Source organism: Arachis stenosperma, chromosome 5 (genome assembly GCF_014773155.1).
Source record: "Arachis stenosperma cultivar V10309 chromosome 5, arast.V10309.gnm1.PFL2, whole genome shotgun sequence".
NCBI classification, from domain to species: domain Eukaryota; kingdom Viridiplantae; phylum Streptophyta; class Magnoliopsida; order Fabales; family Fabaceae; genus Arachis; species Arachis stenosperma.
In genome coordinates this window covers 44,459,524-44,487,267 of record NC_080381.1, presented here as the reverse complement: position 1 = coordinate 44,487,267, position 27,744 = coordinate 44,459,524, and the positions used below count along the sequence as shown (strand labels likewise).

Sequence of the window (27,744 nt, the reverse complement as noted above, 5' to 3'; positions counted from 1 at the left end):
CCTGGAAAACATGATCGATATGGAGCAATTTTTTTTTTTTTTGTGACTTTCCTATTATGTATGTTATGGATATGGAACAATTGAAGTGCCTTTAATAATTCACGATGATGATGTGGCGTTATAATTAACATTTAAATACTTAGAATTTTGAAAAAAATAAGACTTTTCAGTCTCTATATATAGGAGTTAAAGGATCAATAATTGCTTAAAACAAAGGAAAGATGTATGGTGTAGCAGCTTCAACACTTAGTTGCTTCAATCATAATAATGCAAACTTTGAATTGCATGAGCATGCTCGCCATACGGCGGATTTTCACCCCAGCATTTGGAAGGACTATTTTCTTGAATATGCTTCAGAACCAATGCAGGTATAAATAATGTTGACAATATATATGTTTCTGTCTGCTGTGCATTCTAAGATTTGGAAAACAATAATCCTTTAAAATGAGAAGTATAGAATAATAAAGTAAAAAATTAATTATATAATTAAATTTTTGAATTTGTAAATTTATTATAAGTAAACTTTATTATCTTGATTCAAGATTAGATTCTCACTTTACCTTTTTTTTTTTTTTACTTTAGAAAAGCTTAATCTAAAGTTTGGAAGGCATTGTGTTCTCCGCGATCCCTCTTCACATTAGAGGGATTTTCTACCTTTATATTCGTTATTGTTTATATTTCTCATTCAATTAGTTTAATGAACAAAAAATAAAGTGTAATTACTTTTTAGTTAATGTGTATCGTTGCATTTAATCTCATTATACAAAATCTATTTGCTTGTATATCTAAATTAGTTGGTTTGATTTGATTGTTTTTAGAGAAAACTTTATGCAATTATATTTAATTACAATGTTTAAATTATTAAAAATATTATTTACATATCAAAATCAGTCACTAAAATTAGCCATCATGCATTTGTAATTACGAATTTATTTAAATAACATAAATATAATTTATAATTTCATATATATAAATTATAATTAATGTATAAAAATTAATAATTATGATTTATGTTTTCTATTAATATTATATATATAATGATTATATAATCACTATAATTTTTTATCAAAATCATTAATATATAAATATATTATTTTTTTCTATCATAAATAATTTTAAAAAATTTGTTATTTATTCAATTCATAATAAAATATATATAGATATATATTACAATTTAGATATGTCAAAAATAAATAATAATGTGAATCCTCATATATTTTAAATATTATAATAAATAATATATATATAATTAAGAAAAATTTTAAATATTTAAAAAATATCAATGTTATTATAATCATCATATTAATTTCAATTAATATATATATATATATTATAATAAAAAAATAAACGATAAAAATTATTAAAATACTGATATCCTTAAAATACTTGAAATACTTCTATTAATTGAATCACCTCACAAGCTAATGAAAATATAGGACAATAAGGAAAAACATATGTACACCTATTACATCTACTATACTGGAGAGGGGCACCATGCCTCACAGTTATTAAAAGGTGAGAGAGTAGACACACAATAGAAATACATATATAAATAAAAATTGAGACTCTCAGACATTTTGTCTATTTTTATATTATATTTACCTAAAAAAAATAATTTTATTTATGCCTATATTATTTATGTTATTCTTCCATTATTGTTAATGTTTTTCTATTAGTGTATCGAGATTATTATCAAAATATGGTCTTATATATTGATACCAATACAATATAATATAATTGGTCATTTCTTATACTAAGGCATCCCTTCATCAATATCTTTGCTGGGGTAGCTATTATTAATAAGTATAGTTTAATTCACAGCCCATTAACTATTCTTTTTATCTTTTTCAACGCATGCAGGAGCTTGATCATATTGGAGCACAAATTGAAACTCTAAAGCAAGAAGTGACCAAAATGCTTACAGCAACAGATGAGAAACCCTTGGCAAAACTTAATCTAATTGACTCAATATGTCGTTTGGGATTGCACTATCATTTTGAATGCGAAGTTGATGAAGTGTTACAACAAATTCACAAGGATTATACCACAAATGGGGAAATAAATCATGACGACAACCTTGCTTCCCTTGCTTTACTTTTTAGATTATTAAGGCAACAAGGATTTTACGTTTCCCCTAGTAAGTTTCAAGCTTATCTATTTATCTTAGATTTGTTTCTTCTTATTCAGATGAATAATGATACAATTTTCTATAACTACTATTCTAAACATTAAATAACAAAAGAAAAACAGATATATAATCATTATCTTAAAAAATAATATATCCTTTCTCTATTTGATTATATTCACAAGATATTTGGAAAGATTAATCAAAATGATCAATTATTTCTTCATTTGGAAACACTAACAGTGCAACTAGTAACTTTTGAGGGGTTTGGCAAAAAGGAGACAAATTTTATGGCTAATATTTTTCTCTTGCATAAAATATTAGTCAATTTTTTTCCCCACTAAAAGGCAGTACAAGAAATTAAAATGTTAATTAACCAATATTTGATCAGCCAACAAATGACCAAAAAATCCAACATTTAAAATATAATTGCTTTAATTTAGTTTAACTGATGTTGTTTTATTTTCTGTTAAACAAATTATTAGATCCCACACAAATCAGCAAGTAAACCATTTGTGAATCCTTCTTTTTTGGCGAAGAATGAGTTATTTTTTTAGTAAAAACCTCATGAAAAAAATTTATTTCGTACAATACATATATTTTTTTTTTAAATTTACATACATACCTAATTTTACTCTTTAGTGAAGTTTTCTTTAAAAGTTACAGTTTTCCTTGTTTCCTTTTGCATTTCCGTCCCAATTTCATTGAATTTTTTTTCTTTCCCATTATCACCATTTGCTTTGTATTCACCATCTTCCATCACAGTTATATATTTTTTTTTTCTTCATTTTCATTTCGTTCTCATTTTCTAATTTTTCTTTATCACAATTTCACATACATTTCTCATACATACATCTTTTTTTCATTTTTCTCATACATCTTTTTTTCATTTTCCTTTTTTTTATTTATCACAATTTCATATACATTTTTCATGCGTGCATTTGCTCTCAATAATTGAATGAATACTAAAATTAAAATTTCAGCCATTGCTTTTTATTTGATGTTGTTTTAATTTTGCTTTGGATGTGCTCAAGATTAGATTAGGGATATTGTTTTTCATTTTTTATAGATGAGAGAGAAGGTGCGAGAGACATTAAATTTGAATGTTTCTGTCCCTAATTATTTTACTAAGTCTCACTTGTTCGTTGTTGGTTGAAAATTAAATTGGCTAAATAGTGTTTAGTTACTTTTTTTTTTGGTCAAAATTAAGAATGAGATTTAAATTCGAAATTATTAAATGAGAATACAAAAATGATGTCATTTAAATTATAACTCATTGACCAATAGTATTAATTATTTAGTAGTACTGTGAATTACAAAAATATTCTATAAATATTAAAAAATAATTTTATATTTATGTATATTTAATCATGTTATTTTACACAACATTTTAATAAAATAATTAATCTTTAGAATAATCAAATATTTAACAACCAAATAAGTAAACATGTTATGATAAAATATCAAACTTAATTACAGAAGGATTATCAAACTTTTTCATAAGCTCCATATATATAACCATATAGTATTTTTTTTTTCTTTTGCCACTGAATTTTGGTAGTTTTTTTTTTTGACAAATTATTTTTTCTGTAAAGCATTTTTCTAAATTATCACTCAGTTTCAACTAGTCATTAGATAATTCTTCTATCTATTAACTAGTAGCCAATAACTGACACAAAAAACTTGTGTTCAAAATACAATATTTTTATAACAAAAACTAAATTATATACTTTATGTTCTATGCTATGAACTCCTCCTTAATTTTTGTAGTTGATTTATCACCTCTAATGGTTTCTCAACGTTGTGGTTATTCAATAAAACCTCTCAGATGTGTTCAAAAGGTTTAAGGATGTGCATGGAAATTTCAATGAAAAACTTGCCACAGATGTTGAGGGACTCTTAAGTTTATACGAAGCTTCACATCTTAGGATTCATGGAGAAAACATATTAGATGAAGCTCTTGTATTCACTTCGATTCACCTTAAATCCATTACAACCCAATTGAGCACTTCTCTTTCAGCAAAAGTCAATCGTGGCTTAAGTCAACCTCTCCACCATGGCTTGCCTAGGTTTGAGGCACGAAAATATATTTCAATTTATGAACAAGATCCTACCCATGATAAAATTATACTCTCTCTAGCAAAATTGGATTTCAATTTCCTACAAAACTTGTACCAAATGGAAGCCGGAAATATTTGCAAGTAAGCTCCTTAACCATAAACTCTTCTATTTATTATGCATTATATTATTATTAATTAATTAATTAAATTATTTTTCAGGAATCTAACACTACTCCTTATTGAAATACGCTATTTTTTTTTTTATTTTCAGGTGGTGGAAGGAGTTGGATGTACCTAGGAAACTACCATTTGTGCGAGATAGGATTGTGGAATGCTACTATTGGAGTTTGGGTGTTTACTTTGAGCCCCAATTTTGTCGAGCAAGAAAAATAATGACAAAAACACTCGGCATGTTATCAATCATTGATGATACATATGATGCATATGGAACAATTGATGAACTAGAACTTTTCACTCAGGCAATTGAGAGGTAAGATATCAATATTTATCATTACAGAACTTCAGTGACAAATAGATTAATTAGGAAATCAATTTTTGATAGCCAATTTGAATGAACCTTTTTTTTAAAAAAAAAAATCATCTTTATATTTACTAGTTACTCTCCGATGATTGATGCGGTCGATCATCCTAAAATTTTAAACCCTAAATTTTAAATCTTAAATACTAAATCTAAAACTTTAAATCCTAAATCTTTTAAAATGATAAAAATTTAAAAAAAATTAATAGTAAATACCCAGCTGTGTATATATATTTAGAGTATATATGTTTTGATTTAGATATAATTATAAAGAGTAATAAAATATAGTTTTTATCTCTAATGTTCTTGATTTTTTTTAAAAATATTCTTAATATTTAATTTGTCTTTAATATTTTTTATTTGTGTCAAAAGTATAATATTAATTCTATCTAAAATGATAGGGGCTAAATTAAAAATATTTAGGAATAGTTTTGACTCAAATAAATTGAAAACATTAAGGAAAAAGTTAAATAAATTGAAAACGTTAAGTATAAATTTGATTAAATTAAATACCAAAAATATTATAAAAAAATTACAAATTTTAGGAATAAAAAATATACTTTACCCTCACACTAAATATACTACTAGTCTCATCTCATTCAAGTTGAAAAGTTTGAGATAAAAATATTTCATGATCTTAGGTGGGATATTAGTTGCTTGGATGATCTTCCAGAATACATGAGATTATCATATAGTTCTCTCTTGAAATTTTATGAAGAAATGGCAGAAGAAATGGAGAATGAAAGGCGAGTATATTGCACTGACTATTACCAAAAACAAGTATGTATCATTTTTCCCTTTTGCTGTTTGACAAAAAACTGGTTGTGTTCTCAACTTAAATAATTGATTAGAAATTAAACCACGTCATTCAACTATATCAAGCATTCAAACTAATACGACATTGATGTTCTTTAATGTCAACCAAACATAACATAATATATTACCTGATTTATAAAATGTTAATTATTTAATTTGTGACAATATATCTAATATCCATCCATGTATGTATTTTATAAATGTATGATGAGACTCACATCTTTGAGATTCAGGTGACATTATGATTTTTTATTCTTTTGATGAAAGAGGTGATATATTATACTAAACATTTGCAATATTTTAATTTGTTAAAAAAATGATATCAATATAACTATGATAAATCAAGATATGATATACATAATATCACCTACATTGGTATATTTAATTTATAAGTCGCTCTTAAATTAATCTATCTCAATGTAAAAATTTACTTTCTTTTTTTTTTTTAATTTAGGCATGAAAGATAGAAATTCACAAAAAAAAGGAAAAAAGGTTCATATAATAAGAAAAGTTCACAAAACCGCGTATCGTCCAAACTTTTTTATAAATATACTGATAATAATGCTATCCTCCCTCTTAACAAATAAGTATAGAGAATTAATTTTTAATTGGTCAATATTATTAGTTCATTTTTATTGTAAACTTATTTTTTAGTCTTTTTTTTTAAAGAGTTTATATTAGGGTTTAGAATTTAAAATTAAATATATAAAATTTAAAATCTAAAATTTAAAATTTAAATAAATTGACTGAAAAAAAGTTAACTCCGATCCCTAATTGAACTTAAATGAAAAACACACATATCAAATATCATTATTTGTTATTGTTATTTTCTATTAAACCAAAAAAAATTATCTTAAACACAAATCATTGGCAAAAGCACCCTCCAAATTTGTTAATGATAAAAATATTCTCAAAATATTTTAAAATGCAACAAAAATACCTAACCATTCAATATATATTGATGAGTTTGGAAAACTCTAAAATAATACTTGTGATGACTAAACATTATTAAAATAAATAATTGCAAAATTATTAATCTGATTTTCATTTAACATATTTTGATTAATAATTTTGTTGCAGGTTTTATGTTGGGCCGAGAAATAAGTTTCTGACTTAAGCCCAACAATTAGCCTTGTTGCATGCATTATATCATGAGGCTGAAATTTTATATTAATGGGCCAGAATAAATAATAATGTTGCAAGCTCAATGCTCTATTGTTTGCTTCCCATGCTTGATCCGTTACACAATTTTATCAGGAAAGCAAATGCTTACCAAATGGGCCAGCTTTGATCACATTATCACAAGCCCAAATTATGCTAAAGAGAATAGGTTCCATGCTTGGTCCGAAATAAAAGAAAAATAAAAGCATAGTGCTTCCAACGGAACCAAGCTGTGACAAAGTGATGGATTTCAAAATCTATTACATTGTTAATTAATGCATGGGGAACATGAGAGAGAAAATAAAGCTGAATTGATTGATGGGTGTTATGTCAAACACGCCACTCTATGCTAAGGGAAGTAAAAGCAAAGCTATGCTTAATTAATTTGTTTAACTTCTTTGCATTGCTTTTCTTTTCTTCAGATTCCTTCATTCTCTCTCATCTCTTTCTTCTTCTCTATTCGGTCCTTGTCCAGGAAACAATGGACGCCGAGCTCTTCAACGAAGAAAAGGAAAGAGTTGCATGCTTCAAGACCATCGAGCAAATGATGGCAAGAAAACATACCAAAAGAAAGATGAGCTGTGGCTAAGATACTTACCAAATGTGGTTAGATTTGGTGAAGCTATCTTGAGCCTTTCATGCTCAAAATGGAAGAAGAAGATTCGGCCAGAAGGGAGATTCTTGAAGCATGGCTTGTCTTCGAATCTGACCAACCACCACAGGGAGTAGCTAGAGTGGCGAAGTGATGGTTGGAGGCAGAGTTTGAAGCAGATGAAGTCATCATCATCATGAGGCACCAAGGGCCAGAAATCCATCTTGGAGAGCAAGCCAAGGATGGAGAGCCCGGATTGATGAAGGTTGATGATCAAGAAAGGACTAGAGGTAATTGCATGTTGGTTAATGCATGGTTATCTCTTCTCTCTCTGTGTGGCCGAACCGGTTTGTTGAAGGAGGAAGAGGTTGGTTCGGTTTTTGGCTTCAATATGTGGAGGCTCCTCTCTTCTATAATAAGGGTGGACAACCATTGTTTGAAGCAAGGAGAAAATTTGAGAGTGCAAGGCACAGAGTTCTCAGAGCTACCTGAGCTAACAGATTTCTCTTCTCCTTCAATGTTTTCTGTTTTGTAATTTTCTGTTTAATTTTGTCATGTCTTGAGTCTCATGGTAAAAGGCAAACAAGTGAGGTTTGTAATGAAAAAGCCATAGAGCGGAAAAAGGCAGAGAGTGCAAAATTAAAAGAAAAGCCATTGATGTCTTAGAGTTCCTTTGTACATCTTTGTTGTGTATCATGATTCTGTGGAAATCCCCTTGTAAGTTGGGTTAGCACTTTACAAATTGTAACAAATTGATTATAGTGAAATTCCATCATGTTTGTGATGGAGACTGGATGTAGGCTGCACTGCACTTAGCAGCCGAACCAGGATATATCTGGGTGCAAGTTCTTTCTCTTTCTACTCCATTTCTGTTTTCTACCACACACGAGCAAAAGCAGGAATTATCTCGTGCCAAGTGACGAGACAAAACAAAAAGTCTCGTGGCAAGGGACGAGACAAAACAAAGTTGCTCGTGTCAAGTGACGAGCAAAAACAGAAAAGTATTCTCCGAAGTTCAACAAGTGCCAGCATTTGAAAAGGGGGCTAAGATTCAACCCCCCTTCTCTTAGCCACTGAAACCATCATATATTTTTAAAAAAAAAGTTTTAGAGATTAAATTTTGATGTGGTTGTTTATAAAAATGATTAGAAAATTAAATATTTTTATCCTTAAAATTTGTATTTTACAATAAATGGAAATTTTTTAAAAATGTTTTTAGAAAGAAAAAAAAATATAGAGATCGAATTTTGGTTTCATATTTTGTATGCATGTTCTAAATAATTATCTAAACATTGTAACAAATTTTTAAAACAAATACACAAACAGTTTACTAAATACAAAAGTCACTTGTAGTAATTAGAAGAATTATATATTCTTGTTATTTTATCGTATTTTCACTACAAGGGATATGTGAAATAGCTACGGTTTTTTATGTTTTACGACCATTTTAAATTGCTGCTAAACGATTTCATGACATTTGTTTGACTGTCAATCTTAATGTCGTCTGCAAAGAGATTCGTGGCATTGGCATAACCAGTAACCACTACTATATCTATGTTGTGGTGGTTTAGATTTGTGGCGGTTGCAAATCGCCGCTATTTCTAAAGATGAAATCTTTTGTTACTTTATTGTTAACAAATTTAGAGAATAGTTTAACGATTTAATAATTGAAGGCTATTTTTGGTGAAATATCCGCTATTTTGGATTATATACATAAAAGTTAATGTTTATCCTGCAAATGCATCATCCATCACATTAAAATACATTACAGATTATTGAATTTTGAGTAATGAAATTTATGAGTAGCTGGGGGTTACATTCAAATTGGTGTTCTCATTTAAGTATTTAACTAAGGAATCTTGATGTGGCAGTTTAAAAAAGTAGTCCAAGCCTACATGGGTGAGGCGAGATGGTTCAACAACAATTATACACCCACAACAGAGGACTACATCCATACATCAACCATATCATGCACTTACCCATTGCTTACAACTGCTTCTTATATAGGCATGGAAGAAGGTGCCACACAAGATATTTTCAAATGGGTTGCTAGTGAACCCAAAATAGTTAAAGCTTCTTCCATTATTTGCAGGATCATGGACGACATTGTCTCCAATGAGGTATTTTATATGCACAACATAAATAGTATACAAGAATTAGACTGCATGCGTAATTGAATTTACAGTATAACACCTAAATTGGTTTCAACAAATTTTAAATTAGATATTTTAATCACAAACATCTTGTTTGATCAGTTTGAACAAGAAAGAGGACATGTTGTCTCAGTTCTAGAATGTTATATGAAAGAACATGGTGTATCAAGAGAAGAATCTATTCAAGAATCACAAAAAAGAGTAACAGATGCTTGGAAGGATATTAACGAGGAATGTCTTAGGCCAACTCAAATTCCAATGCCTTTTCTGGTGCGTATGGTCAACTTAGCAAGATACATGGCTGTGATGTACAAAGATGAAAATAGCTATACACATGCAGGAGGAGTAATGAAAGAGCACATTGAAGCTTTGCTTGTAGACGTCGTGCCAATATAAGAATTCACTTTTTTTGTGTCATCTTAGTGGCGTCATATGAATCTGAATCATTTGTAAAGTTTGTAATACTCAGACAGAATATGAAGCTCTATTTGCTGGTTTGAAGCTGGCTAAAGAAGTGGAGACAGAGAAGGTAGTAGTATTCAGTGACTTGCAAGTAATAACTTCACAAATTAATGACACCTACCAAGCTAAAGACCCCACTATGAAGAAGTATCTGGATGAAACACGAGAATAGTTGACACACTTTTCTGAAAGTGATGTCCGACATATAACTCGGGAATATAATTTCCGAGCTGATGCCTTATCAAAACTAGCCAGCACTTAGCTAGGGGACAATAATAGAAGCCTCATTCAGAAAACCCTGCAAAAGTCATCCATATCAAAGGAAGAAGAAGTGTTGACCATACACAATCAACACCTAGGATGGATGGCTCCCATAGTCAGTTACCTCAAATTCGACTTGCTCTCCAACGATAAAAAGGATGCTAAAAGGCTTATAAAGGAGGCACAAAACTATACCCTATTTCACAATATCCTATACAAAAGAGGAATTTCAACACCCCTCTTAAGATACGTCTCAACCTCCAGCATGAAGGAAGTCTCGGAGGACATACATAGTGGTATATGTAGAAATCACCTAGGCGGTTGGTCACTAGCTAAAAAAGTAATCCGAACTGGCTTCTTCTGGCTGACCTTACAAAAAGAAGCGGCCGAGTTCGTCAAAACATGCCTACCTTGTCAAAAACATGCCAATTTCCATGTAGCACCTCTTGAGGAACTCATCAGCGTCACATCACCTTGGCCATTTGCTAAATGGGAGTTGGATCTACTTGGACTGTTCCCCCAAGCCCCAGGCCAAGTCAAGTACCTCATAGTAGGGGTTGACTATTTTACTAAGTGGATTGAGGCAAAACTATTGGCGACCATCACTGCTCAAAGAAGTCAGAAATTCTTGTATAAAAATATAGTCACAAGGTTTAGAATTCCCCGTTCCATCACCACGGATAATAGAACCCAATTTACCGACTCGACCTTCAGAAACCTGGTGTTCGACTTGAAAATCAAGCACGAGTTCACGTCCATAGAGCACCCCCAAGCCAATGGACAAGCTAAAGCTACCAACAAAATCATATTGGTTGGGTTAAAGCGTTGATTACAAGACGCGAAAGGAGCTTGGGCTGACGAGCTCCCTCAAGTCTTATGGGCTTATCGAATTACTCCACATTCCACAACGGGAGAAACACCCTTCCGACTCGCATGCGGAATGGAAGCAGTAATCCCCATTGAAATAGCTGAAGAATCACATAGAGTTCTATTTTATGACGAAAGAGCTAATGCCCAGGCTCAGAGAGAAGAGGTCGACCTCCTATATGAAGTGCAAGAAAGATCTCAGATTAAAGAGGAAGCTCTAAAGCAGATGATGGCTCTAAGGTACAACAAGAAGGTGATCAAAAGGAGGTTTACCATCAATGACCTCGTCTTGATTCAGAACGACATTGGAAGACAGAAGTCGGGTGAAAGGAAGCTAGCTGCCAACTGGAAGGGACCTTATAGGATAATAGAGGTTCTAAGTAAAGGTTCGTATAAGGTGTCTGACCTCCAAGGACGGGAGCTCCTGAGGTCTTGGCACACTTGTAACCTAAAAAGATACTACAGCTAAAAGCCTTGTACCTAAATGCACTCTTTTTCCCAAAAAATAAGGGTTTTTTTAATGAGGCACAAGTACAAGGACTAGGGGTACCAAAGCTTTTAGTATATAGCTCTGTAAAGGAATTCTCTAAACAATAATAAAAGATTCCTGATCTATTTCTTTTTTAAAGTTTCCTATCTGAAACACATTAACTTAAGCTCGACAAACTGTAAAAATCATTGACCGACCTAAAGTGGTCGGCAAGATAAAACGACGAAGTACAAGTAAATGTAAGAAGTTATATAACTAACTCGTAAAAAAGTGACCTCAAAACAGGTAGGAACAAAAATGGAGTTGCAAAAGTAACTTAGCAAAGACTGACTACTTGAAGTCAGGCCTATTAAAGGAAATTAACAAACAAAAACTCAAGAATTAAAACACAATGTGCATTACTAAGGCAAAAAGGTACTACATAAAAGAGTTCTGGACATTGCTTAATAAAGGTTGTGAAACAAACAACTAAACAATAGAAGTAAAGTGCTTACGAAGCTGCCAATTGCTACAAACCAGATTGTTTTGAAAGCCTATAGGTCGGGCTACTACAAAATAATAAAAGAGATTTGAAGAGAACTCAAGCCTCCTTGCTAAAAAGGGGGTTAAGTTTCTCGCCAGTAGCTTTATCCCTTTGGGGAGAAGAAGGTAGCACGAAATAGGAACGGCCGATACAGCAACAGAGGAGGCCTCAACAGCAATATCTTCAGGTGAGGCTCCCAAGGAGGAAGTCGGAGCTATCGGAGGTCCCGAGGTGGAAGACAGACTAGCTCGAGCTCCAGAAGATTGCGGATCCTGGGTAGGCACCTCCTCATCCTCTTAATCAACTGCAGGAACGATCTTCCCGTCCACCACTATATTATCCGTACTAAAAAGCATAGATCGAGGTCGGGGGCCGAAACCGTAACTTGGGCTTCAAGGTTCTTAAACATTTCATCCATACCCAAGGCAGCCGTCTCATGGAACCCAGCCAACTCCTCCTTCAATTTCTCTAGTTCCTTCTCCTGAGCTAGCCTCTCCCCAAAGACCTTACTATAGCTTTCCTGGTATTTCTTGGCTTTCTCCTCGGCCAATGCAGCAGCTGCTTCTAACTTGTTCGTCCTCTCCCGAGCTCTTTCCAAGTCAGCCTTCAAGGTGTCTCTCTCTTTCTCCAACTCCACCTTGATTTCACTCAGCCTCTCCATGTCGACTCGGGCAGCTATCAGAGCCTCAGAAGTAGCTTGAATCGGAGAACTCTGCAACTCCTTGGAAAGTTGAGAGCATACTCCAATGAGATGGAGACCCCCACAGGCCAGGGTCTGGAGATGATTCTGGATCACCACATCGTCCATACTCATGCGCTGATGAGGGACGAGGTTCTCCTCTCCCCAGGATAGAGCATCAAAATTCTTAGTATAGATGCTCTCTTCTTCATCAAGTTTCTGTATTTTGGGAGGTGATTTTGTGGATGAAGGAGACGAAGGAGTGGAGTCCGAAGAGATAAGCTGGGAAAGGGAGGTCAGGATAATAATTTTCAGATCAGAAGGACTCGACCCCGACCTCTTCCGTGGCAAAGATCAGGTAGAATTACCAATCTCCTGCTATGAAGGGCCATCCCCGACCTCCTTTTGCAACTGGAGGTTCCGAGCCACCATCGTCTTTTTGGTGTTCCGAAGAACTTCATAGCAAATTTAGGAGCCATAACCTCTGCAATAACAAAACATGATATGATTCAAATCAACATCTAATAAACGAGAATAAACTAAAAGGCAAGGGAAGAGGCACTACCAATGTCCGACTTCAGAAGGCTAGGATCCCCAAATACCTCTTTGTGTCCAAATGAAGATCTTGACCCCAGGTACCCAGAATAAAGTCTACTGCCCCCCTTTCTAAATCATCTAAGTTAGAAAGATCATGCATAACAATCTCAAAGGTGTCCTATCAATACAAAGGGAACAAGCTTTCCCGGTTCTCAAACAAGAAGAAAGATCCGACACCCACTATACCCTTGACCTTAAAGAAGTTGTATTTAAAGTCGTGAAAGGAGTAGTCAAAGATGGAAAACGCCTTCCAACCTTGTATAGCTCGGAAAGATATCCACCCCAACTTCTTGGTTGAACTATACGGTTTGGTGGCTACAAAAAGGTAGAAGAAAACATTCAAAGAAGGCTGAACATCCAATCCTTGACACAAGAGCTGAAACATTTTCATAAAGGCTCAAGAATTTGAGTGCAGCTGAGAAGGGGCAAGATTGGAAGATCGTAAGACCTCCATCTCGAAGTCAGTAAAAGAAAGTCAGACACCTAGCCTCCAGATCGTAAGACCTCCATCTCAAAGCAAAGCCAACAACAAAGCAAGTCACGTGCAATCAGAAAGGAGAAGCCTGAGGAAAAAGAAAAGGAACCAACGTTGAAGAAGACCGTAAGGAAGAAAGGAAGAGCACGTCTAAAGAACAACAAAACGCGAACAATCATCTTCATGCCGACAAGAACAGATAACCCTTCAAGCTGCCAAGATTGAGAAATCTCGAAGAAACAAAACCGGATGAAATGACACGGAGAATACTTTGGTAAAGAAGAAAGCAAAACAGCTTCTCAGAAACAAACAAAAAGAAGAAGAGGGGCCAAAAACTCCCCTTTGTTAGGAACAACGAATCAGAAACGGCTCTTTTACCCCCTCTTTAAAGAGCGCGAATCCCCAAGAGCAAACCACCGCACAGAATTCGACGGTCATTAAAACCCCAACGTTCAAAAATTCAAACGAAGTCGGGTGTCACCGACAAGATCAAGACCTGACCTCCCTAATAGAAGCCACGAAATGCATGAGCCCGACCTGTAAAAGGAACGGACTCAAGCAGGGGCACTGTTCATACCCTGACCCAAAAAATAAAAGTCAAGCCCAATAACCCAAAAAGGCCTACCAATAAAGGTGGACTTCATGACAAGCCCGACCTCTTTAAAGAGGTCAGACATCGACATAAAGGCGCAGCTCTACTTGACTAAACAAGTAACTACCCCCTTAAATCTCTACCTCATCTAGAAGGAGAATCCCAACAAACTCCCAAGATAAAGGGAATGCTTATCTATCAGAAAAGATAGAACTACCCAACAAAGGTAGTTATCTACTCTACTATAAATACACTGGTACCCTCCCCCCAGGTATAATTCACGCTCCAATCTACTAAAAACCTGCTTAAAGCCCTTACTAACATAAGTATCGGAGTCTCTTGCATGTACCATCCCCTACCTCCTCACGAGGAACTCAGACAGGCGACACCTCAGCATCCAAAAAGATTGGACGCTGCCACTCAAGGGGACCTGGACCTCACATTCCGACCTGAATCACCGTTTCAGGTAACTCTCGGAATAGGTATCAATGTGCTTTTTTCCACTCATCTAACATCTTTTTTTACCTTAAAATCTCATTAAAAAGCTTGGTTAACTAACTGATGCCTTTCTCTCCAAGGCCCTTCCAAACTTCAATCGGAATATTATCAGTTCTATTGTCCTACCATTTTTCATCCGCTTTAGAACTTCTTTTATCTCGAAATCTCAAATCCTTCAATAGTAGTTGAAGTTTAACAAATGAAATTTTACTAATTTATGTATGTGAATTCTGAAAAATGTGAGTGCAAACTGTATTGATTCATATGTGCAAACTCTGGTAAATATAAATGCAAATGTTAGTAAAAAATGTTAGTCAAAAATGATATTATTTACTGGCAATATAAGATTGCTCAATAAAAGATCCTCATAAGAAAAAAAACCGTATTACTTAAATTGTTACGGTATTACATCCTCATTGCTACAAAGAAATAGTAGAAAAAGATAAAAGTTATATAACATAAACGTAATCTTGTAAAATATAGTAACTTTCTCTTACAACAATATCTTATAAAATAATTTCCTAACCATATCTACAACTAAACTAAACAATTGTTTCCATCAAAAAGCAATAATATAAAGAGGCCTGTTACACATTCAAGCCTTTTTGGCTTACAAGCTATACAAGTTGGTCCAAGTTCAAGAAAAAACACGCGCACCCCTTCTTTAAAATCGAGCGTCCAACGCACGCGTTCATTATGCCGCACTCTTCCTCTTCTTCCTCAATCAAAACGCAAACCGTCAAGAATCAAGTGACATTCGAAACAAAAGATACGTTCCAACTCCTCGCAAAGAGTATAAGAAATCAAGAAAAGATACAAATCTCCATAAAATATCACCAGAAAAAACGAAGAAACATTATTCAAGGTACTATTCTTCTAGGTTTTTTTTTTCTAGATTGTTTCTGCCATGTGCCTCATCTTTAACCAGCAAAACATTAAAAGATTTCAAGAAGAAATATACTGTCTCTCCCATGTTTTGGGTGTATTTCTTAATTCCTTTGAGTATATTTCTATAACCGTTTAGGTGTATTTCTGTAATTCTTTCTGTAACCGTTGGGTGTATTTATGTAATCATTTGGGGGTATTTCTGTAATCGTTTGGGTGTATTTCTGAAGTTCCATTATCTTCAAAACAATTTCAAAACTTGATTTTAGAAACCATGAAAATCGAAAAAAAACGAAGCAAGAAGGAGATCCAACAAATTTGGCAAGAAATTCGAAAAAAGAAACGAAATCTTTTAAAAAATGGAAGTTATATATTTGCGCGTTAATTGATTTGAATTGATTTAAAAGTTTGTTAAAGAGACACGTAACATAAGCAGCACGTTTAGTGGATTTTGTTTTCTTCAGACTTGTAAAGCTTGTAAGCGCAAAACACTTGTATGTAGAGATTAATCCTAATACAAAAAGACTACTCGGGGATATAAATATTATGCTTTTTGGATAAAGAGAGTTGGCAAAATATTTGATGGAGTTGCATGTGAGAGTTTCATTTGATGAACTACAAAAATAATTACAGGATTGTCCCACCTCACTTTCTTATATTTATTAATAATCACCAACTTCTGAAAATTAATTTTAAACTCCAAAAGAGGGTGATCCACACCCAACGACAGTCCAAAAGAGGGAAGCTTTACTGTGATGGAGTTATTCCCAAATTCATCAGTTACAAGTTCCAAAATAGCTAATTGGATTCCCCACCGAAGAAAGGCTCATTACCGCTGAGGGTGAAGAAATGAAGGGCGTTAGCAATAGAAGAGCATTCTCAGCGAAAAAAGAGATGGTACCGTAAAACTGGTTTGTGCTCAAATCAACATGTTATACATAGTGAACAGCAACGAGAACGTCAGCTATGTCATCCCAGCGTTCAATGGAGTGTAAATGGAGGACCCTGAGTCGCAGAGGTTTTGGAGGTGCTAGGAAAGCCACCCTTAAAGCGGTTAAGGGAGAGCTGGACATGGACGAGGCCCCTAGATCATTGATCCGTGCAGGATGCAGCTGTAGAAGATGTGTGAGAGATCGAGGTGGTGGGTGAAGAAGGAGGTAGATAGGCGACCGGTGAGTTGGTTACCAGAGAGGCTGAAGTTGCAGAGTAAGAACATGAAACTTGAGCTTGCAGCCTAGACAGAGGCAGTCGAGGATGATGGCAGTTACGTTTTTGGATACCTCGTCACAAACCACTCCCTCCCAGGTAGGGAAGTTGGAGGAGTCTGCAGAGGCAGAGGGATTCCATGAGTTAAGGACGTGGTGGAGTCCATATGCTATTTTCAAAAATATTATTAATAAATACAGATAAATGAATTGAGACATTTTTTTAAATATTTTTGATAATGGAACTATATGGACAACTCCATCAAATACTTTTCCAAGAGAGTTTGTATTCATTCATATTAGTAAAATATAACATGTCTTACCTTAAGGAGTCTCAGCTTTGTTTTGGTACATAGTATTAAGGGATCTAAATATAGCAAACAGTCAAACACCATGTTACATGTTATCCAAGATATTAGTACACCATTACTCCCCGTCATATAACGGAGACCAACATTGGATTGAGATGCTGAAGCTCCATGCCATTCCAATTTCCAACCAACCTAGACTCGTGTTATGAAATTTGACAACACTGCCCTTCAAAAGTTGGAAATAAAATTAAAAATAAAAAAGAAAAATGAATTTCTGTGCCTTCTTCTCGTCTGGGTACAAAACAAACTAATAAAACTGAACCAAAATTTTGTTTCTCCTATCGCACCTCTCCTTTCCTCTCCTATCAATGACCAGTGCCGAGTCACCAAGTGCAACTACCGTACTGATACCTCCCTTTGTCTTTCATTGGCATCATCACGCTCAACCTGAAATGAGAAATCATGGTTGTAATATCAGGTTGCAAAGAAACACAATTGGTATGTTCTTGTTATAAGCAAAACATAACCAGAAGTTTATATATCAATCACAGATGTTTATATATCAATCGCGAGTAGGATTGTGCGAATAAGGATTTGACCAATCACAAATCATTGTTAGTACATTGATAACGGAAGTACAAATAACATAAAGCTGAAAGCTGAAGCAATTGGGTTTTGTAAATAGTTTCCTTAAGTGGAGCATTCAATTCTTTTTTCAATCCCAAAATCTTAAGGAAAATTATGCATTCTGTGATCATTGAGTATATACATACAGGCAGATCAATAAAAGATCTAGTCTATGGCATCATCTATTTATTAATTTTGGAATCCCTATACCCTAAAGCACCATTAAGAAGTGGTTAACTTCTGGACAAGTTTTCGTTTACAGAAATTAATTCATATCAGAACAAAAACCAGCGTTTAAAAGAGAAATGATATCATTTTTTCAATTGAAGGAAGCAATATAGATTTACCTCAACAAGGACCTTTGCCTTCTTTGATTTAAGATCAACAGAATCCTTCTCAGATTTCATTGAAGCTAACTTATTCTTCCGTTTCACCCTTCTCTGAGCAGCTGCTTCTGCCTCTTCATCTTCAGAGCTTCCAGCTGCATTAGAAAACTCTGTTATGCTTTTGATTTTCAAATGCATTCATTTCCTAGTTTATTTCATTTTTCTAAACTCAACCACAGAGCTCCAACTCCACATGCACAGCTTTTCACCTCCAACATATAAGAAAAATAATAGACAACACTAGTCAAAAGAAATGTATTATATCATGGTAACTGTTATATGACATTTATTTTATTTTGTTTGCTAGAAGCCAACAAATATGTTGGAATGTACAACAAATGGCATCAAAATTACAGTATATTTGATGAGAAAATACCACTCTGATATGTGATTATGATGTTTTTCCAGCTCAGGTGAAATGAATCACTTGACTCACTAAAATATCAATCTGTTATGATAAAAAAGGGCAATAACAGAAACAACCAGCAAAACACTGAGGAACACAGCTGTAGATTCACAAGTAGTAGAAATGGGCAAAGGTCTCGGCCAAAATTACCAACTCCAAGCTGAGAGACTATTTGGTGACTATGTGAGGGAAGTTGGTATGACATTGCTCAGGCCTCAAATGTAGTATAGCTCAGTTTTGTTCCTGAATATATCCTCCAATTCTACTTCCGGTTAGTTCACATCTATACTTCTCGGTATCCCTTCACTCGTACTTTATACATATAATCATAGAAAACCCCACCAAATACTTCTCTACAACTTCCTAAACTTTCTTATCACTCTTGTAATCCTGCATATTGGTATTGGATTTATATATTACTTGGTTTTCAGGTCTCAATTAAACATTGAGGAATATATTTTGCTGAAATCACTGGGTGAATAGGTTGCAACCATCACACAATCATATCCAATCCAAAATCCATGAAACTGGATTTGAACAATGCAAAATAAAAATTTCTTTCCATTAAAGAATATTTTTTGAAATTGCTTTAAGATCTATTCTCTAAACTGAACTGTCTAATCCTTACCATTTTCATCATTGTCATCGCCACCAGCATCATCAATTCTAAAATTAACAAAATCCTCCATGTCATCTTCCTCTTCAAGTTCATCATAACCTTCCACATACTCTATCTCTGCTTCCTGTTTAATAACCAAAAACGAAAAAAGAAGTTAAATACAAGGCAACATATTGTTCAAGTAAAATTTCAAACAGTTTTGCATGAAACATATACGACAACAGAAAATGCAGATGCATACCTCCTCCTCTTCCTCAGCAGGTTGAAGGTTGTCCATATCAAGAACTTTATTGTATTGTTCAATAGGATAATTGTAAATGTCACTTTGTTGATAAACTCCTTTTTGAAGGCGCTCCAGTAGCTCTTTCTCAATAGACTAAGTAAAATATAAGCACTGGTGAGGAAACCAAATACAACACAAAATTCATGTGTGCAGGAAACACTAGTATTAACTATAACCTTTTCTAACAAAGCTGCCTTTTCAGCCTTCTCTTGTCTTCTAGCCTCTCTCTTTATCTCCTTCCTCGGAGTTGTCATTATTTTCTCCCTTTAAGACAACCATTATAAACATGATAAATTAGATCAGTAATATGGAGAAACTGAAATTAACTTTCAACGAGAGCACACAAAAGATAAATAAATAATTGATGAAAGAGAAGAAAATTTGTTATATGTATGTAATTTTGTAATTGTAGGAAAACAGATCAATTAACAAAAATCTGATGAATCCCTATAATCACAAACAATATTAGCCCAAGGAAGACACAAGCTACATATATGCACAAATAGATTTCAAGTTTCTCACATCTTCAATGATTATCAAACTTGTATATCCTATCCTATCCTATCTTAACCTCTCCTGGGGTGGAACAGGTGGGGTAGACTCCAGACACAATACGAGATTGTAACACAGAATTAAGCATGTTGGTAGCAGCCAAACATCTATTTCGCTTATCTGGTTTCCACAATGATGTCCAGTAGTTCAAACAAAAATCAAACATGCCATTAATTTGGTCTGTGATACACTAACCCTGAGGGCTTGAGATATGTCATCTATGTCATGTACACCCCCCCCCCCCAAAAAAAAAAAAAACCCACCCCCACACACATACTTTATGACTTTATGTCTGCTTAAATATATATATATATATATATATATATATATATATATATATATCAGACTATATTGATAGCTTGGATCTAAATGAAGCCTCAGATTCAAAGACAATTTCATTATTCTATAATGCATACCAAAACTCACTGTTAGTAGACAATCTTCCTCACTCAGATTTAATTGATATGTCCACAAGATTGAATTTAAATGGTAAATTCATTTCAACAAAATTTCATTTCTTCATAAATCATAACTAATTATATGTTTTCCTCCCACATACAGATCTTGACTAATCATAATTTGTGTTGGTTTGGATTGGCTTGAGTTAAAAAAGTACTTTTTTTTTTTCAAAAATAAAGTACTTTTATTCAATTTTAACATCTTTTTAAAGAAGTACTTTTATTAAAAAAAGAAAATTATTTGCTTTTTCTAAAAACTAACAATACCTTGCTTTAAAGAAAAAACAAAAGCAAAAGACGTTTTTAATACTTGAAAACAATTTAAAAGAAGACCTATCCAAATGTGAAATAGCTTTTTTCTATTAAAAAAAATCTTCGTAAAAAAGATGAAAAAAATAAGTACTTTTTTCAAAAGCCAATCCAAACTGACCCTATATCTTCCAAACCAAAAGCAGAAATCAATTAATAAACAATTTAGAGCACCAAAGAGATGACCTTACTATGGAGAAATTAGGCATTCCTTGACATTAAAAGACGATAAACAACAAACAATTCAACTTCATAGTTCATACCTTGTCTTCAACGCAAGTTTCCTCATGCGTATCCGCATCTGGGTCATTTTGGTCAATCGTTGCTTTGTTTTGTGTATAAGAAGCTTAGGCCAATACATCTATCAATGAGCCAATGCAAAAAGGTGAGAACCAATTCTGAAAAGTACGAGTAAAAAACATCGAATATTCAAATTTTCAAACATAAAAACACGCATGGATCTGCAGTACCAGATGTTTGTCAATGACTTCAAGTGCCTTTTCATAATTCCTTGGCAGCTTAACTCTTTCCCACAACTTGTTTGGCATATGAGCTCTTTCTATAGTTTTCATGTAAAGGTAAAACACACCTGCAGTACCCAACATAATTCCATTACTATCTACATATTCGCACCAAACTCAACTTATTGCGAGGTTACCATTTAATAACTGACACACTATGCACCAACCAGAATCAATTTCTCCTACCCTATGAATTTAATTTTGATGCACAAATGGTCCAAAACTTATACTATCATTCAATCACATGACTATATCACAAAATATGGTTCAAGTCCCACACCCACTACTACTTGAATAATCATGCAAATAAACTAATATGATGGATTCATTGTGCAAAAAGCCTTTACATTCTCAATGTATCAAAATTAAACTCCTATACTATATTGAAATATGGAAAACAAGTTCCACATCAAGGTATCATATCAAACTCGCTGTAAAGCATATGGTCTTAATATGCCATCTTCTTATAGTAATATAGTGATACTTTCCAAAGGAAACAAAGTTTAACATCAACTTAGAATATGCTTGACAATCACAAACCCCACAAGCATAATATCGTTCACTATGCACTAATTTCAAGAAAAAAAAAAACTCAACCAAAAAATAAATTTAAAAAATCCAAGAGAACAAATAAAAAAGAAGAGCTTAATAAAAAGCAAATATGGTTTATGAGCAAAGTTACCATTTTCCTCTCGTATAGTAGCATAGCGACTGTTAGCTAAGGGGCACGAGCTTCGATTGCAAAGTCCAGTAACATTGTAAGGGTTTCTACAAAAATTCCCCGTCGTAATTCTATACAAAAAGAAAAATAAACCAAAAAATCTGTGAAAATTTGGAACTTTTGACAAAAACAAGGAGAAAGAACCATGAGAGTAATGAAAATAATTGAAGCAGAGAATGGTAGTGTTTCTTTACTTGGCCATGAAACTACAATGGTTGTGCCTGATAACGTGCCATATAACCTCATCGTGCTGCATCTTTGGAGTGGGGTTTTAAAGGGGACTTTTGATTCCAGTGGTTTGACAATGGAGTTGGCGGCAGCGCGTGTAAACAAGAAGTTGCAGGAGCGGCGGCTGTGAGCTATGAAGAAGAAAGGAACTTGTGCAGTTGTGCTTCCCTGGAACGACATCATTTGATAAACTCAAATATTTCCATACAAATACACAAACTTGCAACATGCAAAGGTATTGTCATCAGGATAATTAAAATGAAAATTAAAATCCATAACCTGATGCCAATTAACCATAAGAAATTCTAAGGTGTAGACCCAAGCAACCTCAGATAACCTGTCATCTTTTTCAATCCATTTAGTTTAAATTTTATCACGAATAATTGCTTACTTGCCTACATATCGCTTTTCTTAATACCTATATTTCTCTTTCCTGAATCTGCATAAATCCCTTCAAGCCTTCAATTCGAAATTTCGCAGTGTTGGACCCTTGATCCTCCCATTCATCTGATTTCCAAACCCTAAGTTCCAAGGATTAAATAATACACTTTCTTATGTGCACTATTTCATTTTGGCTATCACGACTCATCCTCGTCTATTCTACATGATATTCAACAAGCTGACAGGCACAATATTAAAAAGAATGATATAAAAACATCCACTGAGGAGCGAGGGAGAGTTGAGAGCTCAGAGAAGAGGGTGAGTTTGTGGGTAGCTACCGAGGGTTTCTGATTCTGCTAGAACTAGGAATTAGTGTTAGGTTTTTTAATTTTTCGGCTTTTAAGCCTTTTATAATTATGGTACAGGTAGTACCTAAAAATTCATGGGTTTTTTTATGGACAAAAAAATTAATATTTACTCTTTTAAATGTTATAAAAAAAATTTACCGTTTTAAACGTTCACTAATAATTTCATAAACAGAGACTATTTAACTGTCAAAAATTATACAACAGTGAAACAAAGCAATTATACAAGTATTGTCTGCGAAATAAGAGAAACCACACTATAAAATAACCAAGGTTCTGAAAACCGGAACGATCATCAAACCGCTCGTCACTGGTTCACTGGTTTAGTGGTCCAACCGGTCTAACTGTGGTTCAACCGGAAAAATCGTTCCATAATAAAATAATAAATAAATTATAAATAAACATCCTAAATATCTTTGAAATTTAAAACCCTACATAAAATATCACCAACTAAATGTAATTAATCACCAAAATATGCAACGACTTGCTGCAAATTTGTTGACAATTAACATAATTATACTTCTAATAAAAATAGCTAGATTGAATTACAATGCACAAGTTAAAGATAGAGAATATTGTCTTAATGTAGCTAAGTCAAAAAGTAAAACAAAAAATGATAGTGTTGCACAATAAACACAACAGAGCCTGAAACAAACACACAACAGAGGCTGAAACAAAAAAAAATCCAACACGGAGGAGGGGTAGCAAGTCGGCAGAGATCAGGAACAGGGACAGTGCAACCAAACAATGAACAAAACAATGAAAACATAATTTTTTTATATAACAGAACAATCAAAACATGAATCATACAATCACTAATTGCAAATTTTTTCTTCATAAGAACAGAACAATGAAAACATGAAGCATATAATAAATCAAAAAATCACCAATTGCAAATTTTTTAATAAGAACAGAAGTTAGAACAGTGAAAAATGAAGAAAGATGAACAGTTTTCAACCCAATTTTAACAAAGCTCATCACAATGATTAACAACAACAAAAAAACAATGAAGGAACAGTGAATCAGTAATAGAGCTGTCAATTTAAAATTTATCATCAAATACAATCAGTGAGCAAAACCAGTCAACCAAGTACTGACTGGACATTCGAAAAAAAAAAATCAAAAGAACATTTAAATCACAGCAAAAACACAACAACAACAATAGGAACATTTAAAACAAAGCAACCCAAAAAAAAATCTAAAAATCACCATTGCTGAAAACAATGATTTGATACGTGTATGCTCAAAGAATTAAGAGCTAAGCTTACAGGAAAGTGAAGAATACCCAAACCAAAGAACCTTCAATCACAGCTTAAATCAAGAACAGAAAATCACAACAAAAACAAAAAAAAAATTAAAAGTAACAGAAGAACAACAGAACAACAACACAAGAACAATTAGCAAATTAACAAGTTCACAATAACAGTTAAAATTTACCAGAAGAACACTAATGCAAGTAGAATCATCATGCTAATATGTTTTTTGCAAAGATGCTTTTTTTTGTGCAGCTAAAATTTCCTAATTACTAAGATCCAATTATTCTAATTTCACATGCAATCAACTTAATAAGATTCTAAAAGCTAGAAATTATAAAACCATCCAGAAATATGGTTAAAGCATTTCATCAATCATGTTGAGTGCGGTAAAATTAAAACGAAATAAGAGAATTCAAAGCTTAATATCAATGTGATAGAGAAGAGAACATAACTATTGTAACTTTAATTCAGTCTATGAAAAAATCCAAACCACTACCAAATCAAATAGTTACTTATTGTAATGGAAATCAGAAGTTGCAGAGTTTGAAGCAGAGTATTGCTGTTGCGTGAGTGTATTGTCTGGGGTTTAGGGAACTCACGGTGGCGACAAAAGAGAACAGTTCGACGGCCAGGTGGAGCGCGCGGGTTGGTCGCAGAGTTTGAAGCACAGCAACGTGGCTTCCAGACGAACGCGAATGCGAACTCGAACGGTGAACGGCGAGTGAACGCGAACGGTGAACGGCGAAGAACGCGAACGAAGACGACAGCTGAACGAAAACCCGAACGTGAACGGCACACAAACGGCGACGGAAGCGCGGCTGAGCAGATAAAGACGACGGACGCCGAGCTCGAGGAAGCAGCCGCGATCGGTGACAGCGAACAGGGGTTGAAGACTTGGAGCACGAGGGAAGCTAGATAGACGGACGGATGGCGAACTTTGAGTGCGATGGACGGCGGCAGTATGCCACTCCTTGCGGCTGTGTGGTAGGCTTACAGTGCTAGGGTTTTTTGGCTGGGTTTGTGTGATTTCTTTCTGAATGAAAGAAAGAATGGGAGAAAGGGAAAAAGAAACGAAGGAGCTTCCGTTTTTGTGTAAACCGGGTGGGTTCCCGTTCGGTCCGACCGGCAGGTTTTCGGCCGGTTTAATGGTTTCTCACCGACATGCCTGACCGGACCATTAATGTTGTTGGTTCGTGGTTGAACCAGTTCGACCAGACAGTTCGGTCCAATTTTCAGAACATTGAAAATAACGCGCATTATATTCAAATCATTTATTTAGTTTGAAACTTGTTAGAATTCAGACAAAAAGAGAGAGAAAGAAATAAGAAAAAAAAGAGCAAACAGGAGGGAAAAAATGCTTTTGTCATAATGATTCGGAGTAACATCAACTATTTGAATGAAGGCAGATATATTGCAGGCATAACTATAAGAAACGAATTGGTGATCAAACCGGTCAAACTACTAATTTACTGATTTATTGGTTCAATCGATAAATTACTGGTTGATCCGGTAAAACCAGTCATATGTAAATAAAAAATATAAAATAGTAAAAAAATCTTAAAAATTTTAAAATACACATCTTTACCAATATTTTAAGAACAACTAAGTCTCAAATTTTAAAGACAACTAATACAAATATAGACATAAAATTAGTTAGTATTACTACAATAGTATTTTAATTTGACAATAAGAATACAAATCCATAATATCAGTAAATTTTAATACTAATATTAAAACAAATAACTTTAATCACAACACTAACATTAAAATAGATAAAGATTAATAATTTTTTAGTAAAATTTATATTTCTATTAATAATAGTACATAGTTAAAAATTTCATTAATTCGAAAAATAGAGAATACAAAATTAAAATTAAATTAGATATTTATATACTTATTTAATTCAAAGATTTACTATATAATTAATGTTTGTCACATATTACAACGAGAAGTACATTGATAGAGTGGCACTAAAGGTGGATTGCACTTAAGAGGTTTCTTGTTCAAACCTTGCCTCTAATATTTTGGAATTTTCCAAATTTAACTGGTTTTCTCCAATTTTCACTGGTTCATGCCGGTTTCCACCTTTAAAAGGTCCAAGGAACAAACCGAACCGATTCATGATTCGGTTTATCAAATTTTCGGTCGAACCGATCGATTCGGTTCGATTTTTACAACTATGATTGCGAGCTATATTGATTATCAGGTTAGAATTTAAATTAATTTTTTGTTTATTATATTATAGTTGTTAGTTGGTTAGTTAGTAGTTATAAGTTTAGGATAATTTTAATATATTAGAGAATATATATTTATAAATATATAAATTAGGGAGACTTTTAAATTTAATGTAGAAATTTTTTAATTTAGTCTACATGTTGTAATTATTATGAAATGAGATAAATATTTATTTATGAGCAATAAATTTTTAGAGATGTTTTACATAATAGATGTTATTAGTTGTATTGGTTAAAATTTAATGAAGAAATCTTTGGATTTAGGCTAATTGTTGTATTTTATTATGATTGAAATGAATGGTGATTTATGGTTGACAGAGTTTTAGAGGTACTTTAGATAATAGGTATTATTTTTAGTGGTGGCTTAAATTGAGCTTGATGTCGAAATTACACGGAGTCGACGGGTCCTATTTTCGAGGAGGAATATGGACTCAGGAGTGGAAGGACTTCCTGATGCATTACTGTCTTATTTGGAGGAGATTAGTTTCGTCCATGTAGCTCGAGTTAGAGATTTTCACTTCGACAACTCGCTCCTGTCAGTTTTTGTCGTGCGATGGCATCCAAAGAGACCCATTCATTTCACATGCCATCGGGTGAGTGTATCATCATCCTTCAAGATGTTACTTATCACCTTGGCTTGTAGACACATAGGGAGCTGATAGGTGGTTGCAGCCATGATTTTCAGACTTATTATAATCGTGACATATGGGAGATGATTGCAGAGGCACTTGAAGCATTGTCGCGCGAGTCTTTCACCATTAAGATGATATGGTTAAAGGATCACCTAAAACAAATGTCTGCTAATGCTGCACCAGATGTACTCGAACAGTATGCGCATTATTACATACTCAGATTGATCAACAGGCTACTAATGAAAGAAAAATCTATCATCACCGTACATGTTAGATGGATCCTATTGATTGCTGATTTTGAGAGATGCAAGTAGTACTCGTGGGGTTCTACTATGCTTGCTTGGACCTAGCATTCTTTGTGCATGGCTATCAACTCAGAAATGGATGACTTGGCTGGATGCATCCTACTTATGCTTTGTTGAATTTACCACAGATTCCTAGATTGGTGCCCTGAAGGTAGGGACGTGGTAGATTTT

General features: G+C 33.7%; 2 protein-coding genes across 2 annotated transcripts; one reads left to right on the top strand and one right to left on the bottom strand.

Moving 5' to 3' along the window:
• Positions 1-221: 221 nt before the first annotated feature.
• On the top strand, positions 222-9,841 carry LOC130980754 (probable terpene synthase 2). Its single transcript, XM_057904403.1, has 7 exons — positions 222-368; positions 1,861-2,137; positions 3,954-4,326; positions 4,457-4,675; positions 5,365-5,503; positions 9,164-9,412; positions 9,548-9,841. The coding sequence occupies exons 1-7, from the start codon at positions 222-224 to the stop codon at positions 9,839-9,841; spliced, it is 1,698 nt and encodes a 565-aa protein (XP_057760386.1).
• Positions 9,842-17,246: 7,405 nt separating this feature from the next.
• Positions 17,247-25,444, bottom strand: LOC130982087 (uncharacterized). Its single transcript, XM_057905943.1, has 10 exons — positions 25,002-25,444; positions 22,367-22,568; positions 22,134-22,243; positions 21,401-21,519; positions 21,194-21,291; positions 19,788-19,875; positions 19,570-19,704; positions 19,338-19,452; positions 18,265-18,398; positions 17,247-17,737 (listed from the first exon to the last, which is right to left on the bottom strand). Exons 2-10 carry the CDS (start codon positions 22,426-22,428, stop codon positions 17,687-17,689), a joined length of 912 nt encoding a protein of 303 aa, XP_057761926.1. The 5' UTR covers positions 22,429-22,568; positions 25,002-25,444; the 3' UTR covers positions 17,247-17,686.
• Positions 25,445-27,744: the final 2,300 nt, after the last annotated feature.

Excerpts from the sequence above, each read along its gene's own strand:
- LOC130982087 (XM_057905943.1), bottom strand. The coding sequence starts at position 22,428 with ATGCAGCACGATGAGGTTATATGGCACGTTATCAGGCACAACCATTGT. Across the intron at positions 22,244-22,366 it reads CATTGTAGTTTCATGGCCAA|AATTACGACGGGGAATTTTT; the intron begins GTAAAGAAACAC and ends CTTTTTGTATAG. Across the intron at positions 21,292-21,400 it reads AAGTCATTGACAAACATCTG|ATGTATTGGCCTAAGCTTCT; the intron begins GTACTGCAGATC and ends GCTCATTGATAG.
- LOC130980754 (XM_057904403.1), top strand. The coding sequence starts at position 222 with ATGTATGGTGTAGCAGCTTCAACACTTAGTTGCTTCAATCATAATAAT. Across the intron at positions 4,327-4,456 it reads GAAGCCGGAAATATTTGCAA|GTGGTGGAAGGAGTTGGATG; the intron begins GTAAGCTCCTTA and ends TTTTATTTTCAG. Across the intron at positions 4,676-5,364 it reads TTCACTCAGGCAATTGAGAG|GTGGGATATTAGTTGCTTGG; the intron begins GTAAGATATCAA and ends TCATGATCTTAG.